This window comes from Pituophis catenifer, unplaced genomic scaffold (genome assembly GCF_029215685.1).
Source record: "Pituophis catenifer annectens isolate HBS135680 unplaced genomic scaffold, rPitCat1.0.hap2 SCAF_9, whole genome shotgun sequence".
Taxonomy (NCBI): domain Eukaryota; kingdom Metazoa; phylum Chordata; class Lepidosauria; order Squamata; family Colubridae; genus Pituophis; species Pituophis catenifer.
The window spans coordinates 17,777,922-17,792,416 of record NW_027256889.1 but is presented as its reverse complement, the minus strand read 5'-3'; the positions used below and the strand labels follow the sequence as shown (position 1 = coordinate 17,792,416).

Sequence of the window (14,495 nt, the reverse complement as noted above, 5' to 3'; positions counted from 1 at the left end):
AGCCTTGGTGGTGCAGCGGACTAAGTGCTGTTATGTAGCCCTTAGCTGTCAGCTGCCTGCAATTAGTGCAAGTTCAAATCTCACCAGGCTCAAGGTTGACTCAGCCTTTCATCCTTTCTAAGGTAGGTAGACTGAGGACCTGGATTGTGGGGGCAATAAACTGACTTTGTAGAAACATCGTTTATTGGGGGGGGGGGGGGGGCAAAAGCCCTAAGAAGCAGGTATATACAAAAGAATGAATGAATAAGTGCATTGTAAGCCGCCCTGAGTCTTCGGAGAAGGGCGGCATATAAATTGAACTAATAAATAAATAAATAAATAAATAAATAAATAAATAAATAAATAAATAAATAAATAAATAAATAAATAAATATATATTTGTTACCTGCATTATTGTCTAGTTCAACTGTAACTCCTCTTACCCACCTTTAGTCTAAGGTTGACTCAGCCTTCCGTCCTTTCTAAGGTAGGTAAATTGAGGACCCAGTTTGTGGGGGCAATAAGCTGACTTTGTATAAAATATACAAAAGTATGAAGGCTATTGCTTAACGCACTGTAAGCCGTCCTGAGACTCCGGAGAAGGGCGGCATATAAATCAAATTTAAAAAATAAAAATAAAAATTAGAAAGCCCAATATTGCAGTTTTTCTTTATGGGGGAGTTCCTTTATTTCATTTTATCGCCCCCTTTTTGCATCTTTTCCTGCAGAGTGGCAAACGCTTTCCCTCCGTGCCTTTTTCTCATTTTGCAAAACTCATACTGGACCTCACAACCAAGCAGAGGTCTCCCTTCATGTTATGTCCTTCCCGTCAAATAGAGATGTTGGTAGCATATTCATTACAGTGCCTCTGAAACTGAGCATTACCATGTAAAAATGGATTCAGCAGGGATGTCATAGGACTGGAAGTGTTGGTACCAATCTTAAACCAAAGGATTCCTCTGTCTTTTCTCTATTGTGGTATAGATACGAACTTAAGCTCTTTTTGAAGCTCTAAGGCGCCCTCTCCCGACAGATATTCTGAAACAGCCTAATCTTAACAGAATAACAGAATAATATAATAATAATAATAATATAATAATATAATATTATAATAATATTATAATAATATAATAATAGAATAATATTCTAGTCCAACCCCTTGCTCAAGCAGGAGACCCTATGCCATTCGACAAGTGGATGTCCATAAAAGCCTCCAGTGATGGAGCAACCACAACTTCTGAAGCAATGGTGAAATCCAAATTTTTTTTACTATCGGTTCTGTGGACGTGGCTTGGTGGGCATGGCTTGGTGGGTGTGGCAGGGGAAGGATACTGCAAAATCCCCATTCCCTCCTCACTCCTGGGGGAAGGACATTGCAAAATCTCCATTCCCACCCCACTCTGGGGCCAGCCAGAGGTGGTATTTGCCGGTTTCTCCGAACTACTCAAAATTTCCGCTACCGGTTCTCCAAACTGCTGAAAATTTCTGCTACCAGTTCTCCAGAACCTGTCAGAACCTGCTGGATTTCACCCCTGTTCTGAAGGCAAACCGTTCCACGGGTTAATTGTTCTCACTGTTAGGAAATTTCTCCTTAGTTCTAGGTTGCTTCTCTCCTTGATTGGTTTCCATCCATTCTTTTGTTCTGCTTTCAGGTGCTTTGGAAAATAGGTTGACCCCCTCTTCTTTGTGGCAGCCCCTCAAATATTGGAAGGCCGCTATCATCCATAATGCTTTTTTTCACCAGACTAGACATACACATATGTTTACTTAATTTCCCGTTTGCACCATGACAACTCTATTACAGATAGCTGCGGAGACTGTTTTGATCCCTCTGGCTCTCTCCTGAGTGTGTGAAGTTTGGCTGGGCAGTATTTTGTTGACAACATACCAGAGTAAAACTGTACTTCTAGCATTTTGGTAAGTGCTGCATCTTTGGACAAGCAAATGTAAACCAAAAAAAGCTGGCAGGGTATTACATGTATTCACCTAAGTCTTCAGGGGTTCAAATAATTCAGTATAAAACTGAATTCTGAAAAATGAATAGGGGCGCGGTGGCTCAGTGACTAAGACGCTGAGCTTGTCGATCGAAAGTTCAGCGGTTCATATCCCTAGTGCTGCGTAACGGGGTGAGATCCCATTATTCGTCCCAACTTCTGTCAACCTAGCAGTTCGAAAGCACGTAAAAATGCAAGTAGAAAAATAAGGACCACCTTTGGTGGGAAGGTAACAGTATTCCATGCGCCTTTAGCGTTTAGTCATGCCAGCCACATGGCCACGGAGACGTCTTCAGACAGAGCTGGCTCTTCAGCTTTGAAACGGAGATGAGCATCACCTCCTAAAGTCGGGAACGACTAGCACGTATGTGCGAGGGGAACCTTTACCTTTAGGGGTTCAAATAATTCAGTATAAAACTGAATTCAGCTACAAGAGGGTTTTTGATTTGAAAAGGGGGGCAAAGCAAAAGAGTAAGGGAGTGTAATAAATGCAACACCGAATCCCAATAGAGTACAATCTAATTAAATACAGGTAGTCCTCGACTTAACAACAGTTCATTTCGTGACCATTCAAAGTTACAAGAGCGCTGAAAAAAGTGACTTATGACCATTTTTCACACTTCACGACTGTCACGGCATCCCCTTGCTCACAAGATCAAAATTCAGATGCTTGGCAACTGGCATGCATTTATGATGGTTGCAGTCATGCAATCACCTTTTCTGACCTTCTGACAAGTCAATAGGGAATCCAGATTCATTTAACAATCATGTTACTAATTTAACAAATGCAATGACTCACTTAATAGCTGTGTGGCAAGAAAAGTTGTAAAAAGGGACAAAATTCAATTAATGTTTCATTTCGCAACATAAATTTGGGGCTGAATTCTGCTCATAACTTGAGGACTATCTGTAGCTGGAGAGAACGTGGATTAAAAAAACTATATAGTTATATATTTACAAATATACTTAAATGTAATTTATAGCAGAGATGATAAATCCAAATTCCTGCTCTTTCTTCTGTTCTCTCCCAATAGCAATCATCTCCCAGTTTTTAATGGCCTAACCTCCCTTTTTAATTGTTTTTAATATGGTTTTATAATTGGGGTGTTTTAAATCTGGCCAAAGTATTTAATGTATTTTAAATGGTTTTTAACGTTTGTATTATGTATATTTTACTTTCTGGCTGTTCACTGCCCTGAGTCCTTTGGGAGTAGGGCGGTATATAAATTTAATTATAAATAAATAAAAATAAATAAATAATGAAATTGGAGAAATAACTCTTTATCAAAAAGGCTGAACACGACTTTTCTGGACAAAAGAGTAACCACAAGATAACATCAACATTTCTTTATTCAGCATTTATTCAGTTTTATGAAACACATTTTGAAAATGCGTTTGAAGCAACAGTGAACCCATCATTTCTGCAATTCTATATTGGGATTCCAGGATTCCTTTTCCGAGGCAGATTTGAAAACACAAATGATCAAACTTGCAGTTCCCTGAGGGCCACTTTTCCTGCCCCCTTATTTTACTTCTGAAGTTGCATCAGAAAAATAAATTTTGCCTAAAATTTATCTCTTTAGGTACTTACCGTAGTAGTTCTATTGCAATTTGAGTATTCCATGCCCTGAGCCTATGGTAAATGTTCCTGGTCTAAATGCTAGAATTCCCCAGACAGCCATGCAAATCTTGAAAAGTGGTAAAAATTGCAGGAAAAAACGGTATATGAGTTGCATCCTCCAGTTTTATGGCAGGAGACCACTTTCTCAACCTAGTACAATCCATGTGTGACTACAGTGCTCACAATGTATTTGCTCCTGAGAAACTCTATAATGCGTATTTCAGTATGTTTGCAGAGCTCTGAATTTAAGAGTGGGCATCTGACATTTCACCCTCTAACTTCCAAGGCAATCTCCCTAAACCCATAGTGTCCGACATCAAAAACTCTAACATGGGCAGATCCAGATTAATCTAAATATCTAAATATAATTATTATCAATATTTACCAATACCATGTTTTCCTCAAAATAAGACCCTCTCTTATATTTTTTTGAACCCCGAAATAAGCGTTTGGCCTTATTTTCAGGGAGGTCTTATTTTGGGATGCGTGGAACAAGATGAGGCTCCTCTTGCAGCTCTGCGTTTAAATATTTTTGGGGAGGGCTTATTTTCGGGGGGGGAGGCTTATTTGAGCGCATGCTGGTGGTGCAACAGACTAAAGCACTGTTAACATCAGCTGCCTGCAATTACTGCAAGTTCAAATCTCACCAGGGTCAAGGTTGACTCAGCTTTCCATCCTTTCTAAGGTAGGTAAAATGAGGACCCAGATTGTGGGGGCTTATTGACTTTGTATAAAATATACAAAAGTATGAAGGCTATTGCTTAATGCATTGTAAGCCGCCCTGAGTCTCCGGAGAAGAGTGGCATATAAATCAAATCAAATCAAAAAAAAAAAAAGCCCAATTGGGCTTATTATCAGGGGATGTCTTATTTTTGGGGAAACAGGGTATTAATAAATATATCTGTTTTATAATATATATTGTTAATGTTATTTTTATATTTTTACATCTGTTTTTATATATGGTTTTTACCCATTTGTTATGTTGTCACCCAGAGTTGCCTCCAGTAGATAGGCAACTATATAAATTTGATAAATAAATCCATACATTTGATTATTAAATAAATAAGAAAGAGGAAGGGGCTTCGGATTTCTCTGCCCTCTACAGGCTTGTAAAAACATTACAAGGCAGGACTGTGGGGAAAATATAGCTGAGAAAATTCTGCAAGCCTTTCCGAAAGAGGAGGTCACAAAAGGAGGGGGGGGGGAATCAGATACTCTGAGGAAAATGTACAAAAAGTCCTGTGTTTGTGTAGCCGCTCCCTATAGCTCACATCATAGATGTGGTGCATTCACTCTTCAAAGCATTACACCTGTCCAGATTCCTCACAGATAAAAGGTCTCTTCTCAAGCAATTATGGAAAAATGAGAAGCAGTGTCCCTTTCAGGTAAAATACAAACAGCTGCATTTTTCAGCTGCAGAAGAGAAGTGTGGATAAAAATCTCACCCATCAGATTTCAACCTTCATGTCACTGCAGCATACAAAGCATTTCCCCGACTGGCGAGGCGAAAAATGCCAGCCACCCAAAAATGCCACCTACAAGAAAATAATAATTGACCATTTATGACAAAAACCGGATTTTTCTCCCTCGCCTTCTTTAAGTTAAATCAGCTAAACTGTTTTAAGCACTAAACGCGCAGCAAATGAAGAGGAAGTTAAACAAAGGTGAGAGATGCACAAACAGATCCAGCAGGAATATCTCCAGGTGATCACTACGGTAGGCGCCCCAAAGGCAGGGGGAAAATCACTCAAAGAGGGGGCAGCAAGGGCTGGGGAGAGGGCTAGGAGAAAAAAAAAGAGGTGGAAAGCCTAGCAGGAGCCACCCAAGACGGTCCTCAGCTCCCGGGAGAGAGGGAGGTTGCGTGAGCGATGGACAGCCGCTGGAATAAGCCGCCATCGACTCAAACCTCCCCGGAAAAATCCGTCGTGCATCGTCCGGGGGAAATCGCCCTCGAGATGCCCAGGCGCAGCCGAACTCTTGCTCCATTCCCAACAATGCGCCTTCTTCAGCCAATGCGGATTTTTTGTTTTTTGATTATTATTTTTTTGGTCCCGATCCAGGGAGCCTCTGCAATCGCAGTAGAGAACTGCACCGCCGCATTTGAGTGCCCGCAACGCAATATTCCGTGCATGCAAAAACGACCGAATACGACCAAAAAAGAAAAAGAAGGCATGCAACAAAAAAAATCACTCTGCATCTGCAAGGGTCCCGGGCGAGCGCGCGAGCCTAATATATAAAGCGCTCGCGCCGAGAGAGAGAGAGAGAGAGAGAGAGAGCGAGCGTTGGGCAGCCAATGAGAAAGGGCGCGCGCTCCCGCCCGCCAGCACGCTCCGCTCCCCCTCCCCTCCCCAACTCGCGAAATGGACGCCGAAGGCCCGCCTCTCCCTAGCAACCAATCAGAGAAGCGGAGCGAGCGAGCGAGCCGGCCGACTTCCCGGCGCGCGGGACCGCCCCTCGGGGTGCGCGCGACGGGCCCAGAAGGGGGTGTGTCAGGGAACCCGGGAGAAGTAAAGAGAGAGAGAGGGAGGGGGAGGGGGTGGGGAAGGGAGCCCGATAATGGCGGCCGGGAGGAGGGAGCTCCGCGGCAGCTCTGAGGTAAAAATAATAATAGTAAACATTGAAAGCCACGTTAGGCCGTGTTGGGGAAGCCGGGGCGGCGAGGAACGCCTCTTGACAGGCCCCGGGGAGCATGTCGGGCAGCCGGTGCGCGTCCCTATCCTGGGCCTGTGGAGAGGCGAGACTGAGGCGAGCGAGCGGCCTGGATGGCCGGCTTGTCGTCGGGCCTGGCGCTGCGGGCGAGAGGCTACCGCTGTCATCACGGCCGCCTGCTTTCTTTCCTCCTCCACGCCCGGCGAGCGGGCCGCTGTCCGTGGACCGTGTCGCGATACCAAAGCGGCGGCTGTCAAACCCGCGGCCCGTCCGCGCATAGCGTGACGCGGGGCTGTCGAGTCCGGTGCAGCGGGTGGAGAATGAGGCCGGCCGGGGACGCTCTTCGAGGCTGCAGCCGGTCGAGCGCTTGGCGGCCGAGGGTCGGTCAAGCTCGGGGTCCCGTGGTCGACGGTGGGGAGACTGGACGGGCTCGTCCTGAGGAGGAAGGATTGATTTCCCCCGCTGGCCTCAGCTGAGAGGTCGTCGACACCCACCCTCCCCCCAAAGTAGGGTGTTTTTCGGCTTCTTTCCAGTGGGCCACACCGGCCCGCTCATCCCCGCTTGGCGGTGCAGGAGCGTTTGTTGGGCCTTTGGAGTTCGCCTTTTGAGGAGGCGTAGATTAGAGCTGAGCCACAGGGCGGCCTGTTCCTGAATGAGTTTCAAAGCCTTTTATTGTCATTGTACATCGTGTTATATGCAACGAAATCGGTTTAGCCCAAGGATGTCCAAACTTGGCTCCTTGAAGAGTGGTGGACTGACTTCAACTCCCAGAATTCCCCAGCCAGCAACTTGCTCATATTGATAGCGCATGCTGGCTGGGGAATTCTGGGAATTGAAGCCCACCACTCTTCAAGGACACCCCTTGGTTTAGCCTCTACTGGTGCAGTCCATACAAGAATACAAGACAAGATGAATAATATAAAGAATAACCCTTATAGAGTAGTTAGGGGGAAAAAATAGTCATACGTTTCCATATGTATGTATGTATTTATGTATTTATTTATTTATTTATTATTTATTTATTTATTTATTGGTTCGATTTATATGCCGCCCTTCTCCGGAGACTCATTAATGCATTAAGCAATAGCCTTCATACTTTTGTATATACCTGCTTAGTAGGGCTTTCGGCCCCCTCCAAGCGGTGTTCTTTTTTATACAAAGTCACCTTATTGCCCCCACAAACCGGGTCCTCATTTTACCTACCTCGGAAGGATGGAAGGCTGAGTCAACCTTGAGCCTGGTGAGATTTGAACTTGCAGTAATTGCAGGCAGCTGGTGCTATTTAACAGCACTTTAGTCTGCTGCGCCACCAAGGCTCTTGTATGTCATATTCTGTGCAACTTGTATATTGCTCTGGTGTATGATCTTATATCATGGTATATACATATTACACTGGCACCAGTGAATAAACACGCCTGGGGCTCAGTCGGGATACAAAGGGGTGCAGTGACATCTCCTTCCAGTTTGTGAAAGAGGAAATTGGCTTCCTCTGTCTGGGGTTAATTAATTTCATATCAAAATGTTTGACAATTCTCCTCTTGAACCAAGTACAGGTAGTCCTCGACTTACAACAGTTCGTGTAGTGACCATTCAAAGTTACAATGGCACTGAAAAAAGTGACTTGTTATGACCATTTTTCACAGTTACAGCCTTTGAAGCATCTCCGTGGTCATGTGATCAAAATTCCGCTGCTTGGCAACTGGTTTGCACTTATGAGGGTTGCTGGGTCCCTGGGTCACGTGATCCCCTTTTGTGACCTCCTGACATGCAAAGTCCATGGGGAAGCCAGATTCACTTAACAACCAGGTTACTAATTTACCAAGTGCGGTGATTCACTTAATAGGCAAAGTCGTAAAATGGGGCAAAACCCACTTAACAAACGTTTCACTTAACAACAGAAAATTTTGGGCTCAATTGTGGTCGTAAGTCGAGGATTACCTGTAGAGGAATTTGGGTCTCTTCTACCCAGGTGCTTCTTTTGCTTCATAGGAGTATAATATGCTTGACTTGGCATAGGCCAAGTCTTGGCATATGCCTGTCAGAGAGTTCAAATGACAATGGAATCAAGCCATTTGCTGGGTTGAATAATTTTGCCTCTAAGAAGGTATTTCCATAACAACTATAAGCCTGCATTGTTATCTTTAGAATGTGGTGGATAAAATTCTAGCCAACCCTACTAGAGTGTTCAGAACTGAGCAAAGGTATGAGCAAGAATGTTGATATTTAGTCCATTAAATAGATATACACAGAAAATATGCTTTGCTGTTGTACAGATTGACCCAGTTTATTTACATTTTTATTTTAAAAATGGGTTTATGAAAGGCTATGAATTGCCCAACAGAGCTCTCTGCTCAAATATGCTATGTGTATAATACAGTCTCCTGCAAGGCTTTTTTTCTACATTGGAGGATGTTTAGCAGCGTTCCTGGTTTCATTTGATTATTGTAGTCTCAGCATTGTTTTCCTACTGCTATAAGAAAAAGATAGTTAAAACATATCTTCCCCTATGCTAATTTATTCAATCTTATCCATTTCATAGAAAAAAACAAGGTGCCCATTTCTGGATTGTTAAAGTGTATGTGTATGTATCAGGGGTGGGTTCTACTTACCTTTACTACTGGTTCGCAACGGGATCATGTGTGCTTGCTTCGCTTGCGCGCACACCGAGGTTCTGCGCATGCACAGATCGCCTATGATGACTTCCGGGGTGGTGGGCAGAGCCTCCCACTGGTTTTACTATCGGTTCTTGCAAACCAGTCTGAACTGGAGGCAATCCACCACTGGTATGTATGTGTGTGTCAGGGGTGAAATTCAGCAGGTTCTGGAGAACTGGTAGTGGAAATTTTGAGTAGTTCGGAGAACTGGCAAATACTACCTCTGTCTGGCCCCAGAGTGGGGTGGGAATGGAGATTTTGTAATATCCTTCCCCCAGGAGCGGGGAGAGAATGGAGATTTTGCAGTATCCTTCCCTTGCCACGCCCACCAAGCCATACCATACCCACCAAGCCATGCCCACAGAACCATTATTAAAAAAAATTGAATTCCACCACTGGTGTGTGTGTGTGTGTGTGTGTGTGTGTGTGTGTGTGTGTGTGTCTGTATACATCTTTGTTTTATACTTTCATGCCATCTTTATATGACTTTCATAATGTTGCTAAGTATTTTGTTTGCAATGTTTATACATACTACTAAATTTTCAAGAGTAACAGAAGTATCTTCATATGGACAGCCATAATCACTGCCAGAATCAGCATTATTTACTGTACTATTGGGGGGTACCAGTAACAAAATGGGGTACCAGTAACAAAACCAATGAGGTTTTGTTTGTTATACATACTGCATTTTAGGATATAAAGGTTATTCAAGGTGGCTTGCAAAATATGAAAATGGTAGGAACATTCAAAGTTAGCCATAAATAGCAGCATTTATGATATTTTTTTAACTACAGTAATTGGATCAGTAAAACCCCTATTTATAATCATCCAGATATGCTTTCTAAGGAAGGGAATTATACAATGACAGTTCTTAGCACTGGAATTGTTTCCCCCTCTTCTCTGAAATGATAGTTTATACTTGCAGCCAGGTGAGCTATGGTAGGCCTTGACAGGTTCATATAACTGAAAAAAGGTTTCCAAGTAACCTTATACCAAACTGCTTAAGACTTTCATTCTAATAGCTAACAGTTAAATAGATACATTATATTATATGACTGAATTGATACATCATGTTAATAGTTTCTTGACTAAACTAATTGCTTGAAATGTGCAAGATGTTAAGCAATCAATCGTGCTGTATTTTGTCAGCTATAGTAGCTGGATTAACAAAAATTCAAATTTTATCTTAAGATGTGTGAAAACAAAAATCGGCTACAATTTTTTTTGTTTTTATTTCCATAGACACCTTGACCTTGAAGATGGTGAGTAGCCAGCCAAAATACGATCTAATAAGAGAGGTTGGTCGTGGCAGCTATGGTGTGGTATATGAAGCAGTAGTAAGGAAAACCTCTGCACGTGTTGCGGTGAAGAAAATTCGGTGTCATGCTCCAGAGAACGTAGAACTAGCCTTGCGTGAGTTCTGGGCACTTAGTAGTATTAAAAGCCAACACCCAAATGTAATCCACTTGGAAGAATGCATATTGCAAAAAGACGGCATGGTTCAGAAGATGTCCCATGGTTCCAGCTCTTCGCTTTATTTACAGGTAAATGAAGTTGCAGATAATGAAAGAGACATGGCATTAAAAGTAAAAAAAAAAGAAAAAAGGATCAGCTATTTGGTTATCGAACAGTGAAATAGAGATTGCCATTCCGTATAAATACAGAAAAGCAAATATGTTTGCTTTTCTGTATTTGATATAGTTCTAGATATTTCAAAAATCTTGTCACTAAGCAACATTAAGCTTCAGAGAAACAATAGAGTACACCTCCACTGAAGAACATTGGGTCTTCCCAGGACATTCAATTAATTGTCTCTGAGTGCTTGTTTAAGCAGAAATGTGGGTTATACATTGGGTAAATAATTTTTGTAGCATTGTAAGGAAAAATTGCTCCCTCTTGTAAAAGGTGCATTAATAATCTTTTTAATAGTTTTATGTGAGACCACTTCAAAAAAAAAATCAACATTGTGGTAAGAAATAGCTTGATCAACTCTAGTGAAATTTGTTTTGTTCTTTGAACTCAATTATATATTGATATTAATAAGATCAAGAATAAAATGCCATTAAAATAATATATTAGAAGTACTCTTCTTAAAATGCCATTAAAAAAACTATAGGTCAAGTTCTTCTCAGATTAATTGTCCTCCCTATCCAGTATGCTACAGAATTATGACAGTCTATGAAAACAGATTAGTTTTATATTTATGCCAAGCAGATTGCCAGAAGAGCTGCTCAGCAATATATATTTCATTAATAGAATATAGAAATACACTTGGGACATTTAAAATTAACTTTTAAAATTAAAAGCTAAAGCCTCTTGTTTCGTAGCTGTGCTATTTTATTGTTTTTTCAGGTTACTCTGGTCACATTTAATTATACAAATAAAAAAGAGTTATGCTCAGTGGTCCATTAAATAAGTTTTATTACCAAGAGTTAAATTAACATTTGGCGTTTATGCTCATAATGGTAATCTGTGATTTCTACCTCAAATCTATAGTTTGTAGTGTTTGTCATTTAACATATTATGCTAATTCATGGTTTCTTGAACAAGCTACCAGCCCATTATGTGATGTGTCAAATGCAAAAGACCAGGTCCACACATGATGGTCCAATTAAATTGATTTATTGATAAACAGCCAATGCATAGGAATCTTCTCAACTAAATCATTGGTACCTTCTTCAAATTAGATAAGTGTCCACAGAATTCAACCTGGGTTTGGACTTGGTTCACTTGTGGCTTTGTAGAGATTCTAGGGCTGATCCTTCTTTTAACTCCACCCCCAGATTCTGCCACTCCTTCTCCTACATCTTGTTTGTTTTAGCTTAGCATAAATTGAACATGGACAATTATGGTTTATTAAGTTATAAAGGTTTGGCTTACACAACAGCCATAAACCATCAATCATAGTAAGCCAAACCAAACTAACAATATTTTGGATTAGCATAATATGTAAACACAGACTCATTTTCTGTTTTAGCTGGCAAATCAGAAATGAAAACGTAGCTTGGATTAGCTTTATAAACCACATAAGGGCATTTGCAGGAGAGAATGAAATGATGAAATTCATATAATTTTTGTAGTGCATCATGACATAAGTGATGTAAGAGAATCCCTTATACTAAAGAACAGAAAATGTTGAACAAATGGAAAATGATATTAAACAAACACAGTTCCAAACTAAGTTTTACTTTTTTGTTTAGAAGCCAGTATTTTCCTAGATTTAGGGGGCCCTTGGACAGTCACTCATGGTTTGACTAATGTGCTGTACATTGGGATTTCAATCATGTTTGTTCAATATATGCATGAAATATCTTTGTATTTTAGCTTGTAGAGACCTCCTTGAAAGGTGAAATTGCCTTTGATCCCAGAAGTGCCTACTATCTTTGGTTTGTGATGGATTTTTGTGATGGAGGGGATATGAATGAATACCTCTTATCCCGAAAGCCCAGCCGTAAGACCAACACTAGTTTTATGCTTCAGCTCAGCAGCGCCCTGGCTTTTCTGCACAAGAATCAGATCATTCACCGTGACCTCAAGCCTGACAACATCTTGATCTCTCAAAGCAGGATGGATGCTAGTGACTTGGAACCTACTTTGAAAGTAGCTGACTTCGGCCTAAGCAAGGTTTGTTCAGCATCAGGACAAAATCCCGAAGAGCCTGTGAATGTAAATAAATGTTTTCTGTCTACAGCTTGTGGCACAGACTTCTACATGGCTCCTGAAGTTTGGGAAGGTCACTACACTGCCAAAGCAGACATTTTTGCATTGGGGATTATAATCTGGGCAATGTTAGAAAGAATCACTTTTGTAGACACAGAGACAAAAAAAGAACTCTTGGGCAGTTACGTGAAACAAGGGACCGAGATTGTACCTGTTGGAGAGGCATTGCTGGAAAATCCAAAAATGGAACTACTCATACCTGTTAAGAAAAAGAAAATGAATGCTCGCATGAAACAGCTGATTAAGGAAATGCTTGCTGCTAACCCACAAGACCGGCCAGATGCTTTTGAACTAGAACTCCGGTTAGTCAAAATTGCTTTTAAAGACAGCAGTTGGGACACGTGACTTGTGAAGTACTTTGCCTTTTTGGCAGAAATGTGTGTAACAATGGTGCAGCATTTTAAAGAAGCAAAAACCAGACTAACCCACATTTTAAGCGTCAGGGTTCCATATGTTTTCCCCATTGCATTTCTCTCTTATTTTTGTACGCTAAGCAAAAGTTGCTCTTCTTGTTTCAATATCCAAATATGTATATTTCCAAATTACATCTGTAAAAATCTTTCCAGCTTGTCAGGAAAATTAACAAGTTAGGCAATGGTTTTCTAGGAATACTTTATGGAATATTTCAAACATTCCAATTTCTTACTGTAGAACAGAGGTCTTCAAACTTGGCAGCTTTAAGACTTGTGGACTTCAACTCCCAGAATTTTCCAGCCAGCATAGCTGGGAGTTGAAGTCCACAAGTCTCAAAGCTGCCAAGTTTGAAGACACCTGCTGTAGAATCTTGAATACCCTTGAAGGAGAAGACTTGCATGCTGGTAATGCAAATCATCAGTCAACTTTGTAGAATAAATGTGTATATATTTATGTCACAATGAGTGATGTAACCCCTTCCAATATGGAAAAGATATGTCCCAAATTTATAGAATTCATAGAATTGAATGATTGTGACACATTCTTGGATGCCCCAGCTTCTGTGTCCGTTTCCTTTTCTTCCCCGTAAAACAATGTGATGACACAAAATGAGGTCTACCGAATGATGCACAAGGAACCTCTGATTCAAGCACTGTAGGAAAAATCTTAGTTTGGAAGGTTGTATTAAATAAACTGATGGCTCATTCCAGTTGAGGTGCCAACACTTGTGATACCGTACATTTAGCTACTTTTTTCAAGGATAACCAAATGATTATTTGGTAGACCCAGAGTTACTGGTCACAGCTATATTTTGTATTTGACATTATGGTAAGTCTTTTTTGAATTCGGTATTTTTTAAAAAAATCTTTAAATCTTCAACTATGGTTCCCTCATGTTTTAGTTTGTCGTTTGGCAGAGATTCATTACCTTTGTTCCCCATACAGTTTGGGTGAAAATTAGAGAAAATTGGGCACTGTTTTCTTAACACATGTACAGAGAGTGGCGTGTATAATTAGTTCAACCAGAAGCCTAAATGTTCATTCCACTACCATTGTGCCACACTGATGTGACATTACTACTATTGCCCACTGTACTGGATCATAACTCGAGTCTGTACTGCTAAAGTGAATCTCTCCCTCTTTTTGTTTTCATCTGAAGCACTCGGCAACCTGCTTCTCTCCCAGGCTACTGGTTTGCAGGTTGCAGCATCTTGTTCATACATACAGTTAAAAAGAATTGCAAGCCTGGTACAATAAGCAAATGAAAACTCAATTTATGAGTAAATACCGATAGATAAATTTCATGAGAGGAAATAGTGTAGTATATGCCTTCATGTCAAAAAAATGTCAAAAACATTTTATTGTACAGGTTGAAACTGTCCTGATGCCATCAGCTACAGCACAGAAACCAGAAAGTGAACTGCCCTATATTTCCTTAAAAGAAGCACTGTAGAAATTATGTATT

The 14,495-nt window shown here is 41.1% G+C and overlaps 1 protein-coding gene across 1 annotated transcript; it reads left to right on the top strand.

The window, feature by feature from the left end:
- The first annotated feature begins 6,133 nt into the window (after positions 1-6,133).
- Positions 6,134-13,199, top strand: PDIK1L (PDLIM1 interacting kinase 1 like). The gene is made up of 3 exons (XM_070949333.1): positions 6,134-6,189; positions 10,140-10,441; positions 12,222-13,199. Exons 2-3 carry the CDS (start codon positions 10,157-10,159, stop codon positions 12,960-12,962), a joined length of 1,026 nt encoding a protein of 341 aa, XP_070805434.1. The 5' UTR covers positions 6,134-6,189; positions 10,140-10,156; the 3' UTR covers positions 12,963-13,199.
- The last annotated feature ends 1,296 nt before the right edge of the window (positions 13,200-14,495 follow it).

Excerpts from the sequence above, each read along its gene's own strand:
- PDIK1L (XM_070949333.1), top strand. The coding sequence starts at position 10,157 with ATGGTGAGTAGCCAGCCAAAATACGATCTAATAAGAGAGGTTGGTCGT. Across the intron at positions 10,442-12,221 it reads GCTCTTCGCTTTATTTACAG|CTTGTAGAGACCTCCTTGAA; the intron begins GTAAATGAAGTT and ends TTTGTATTTTAG.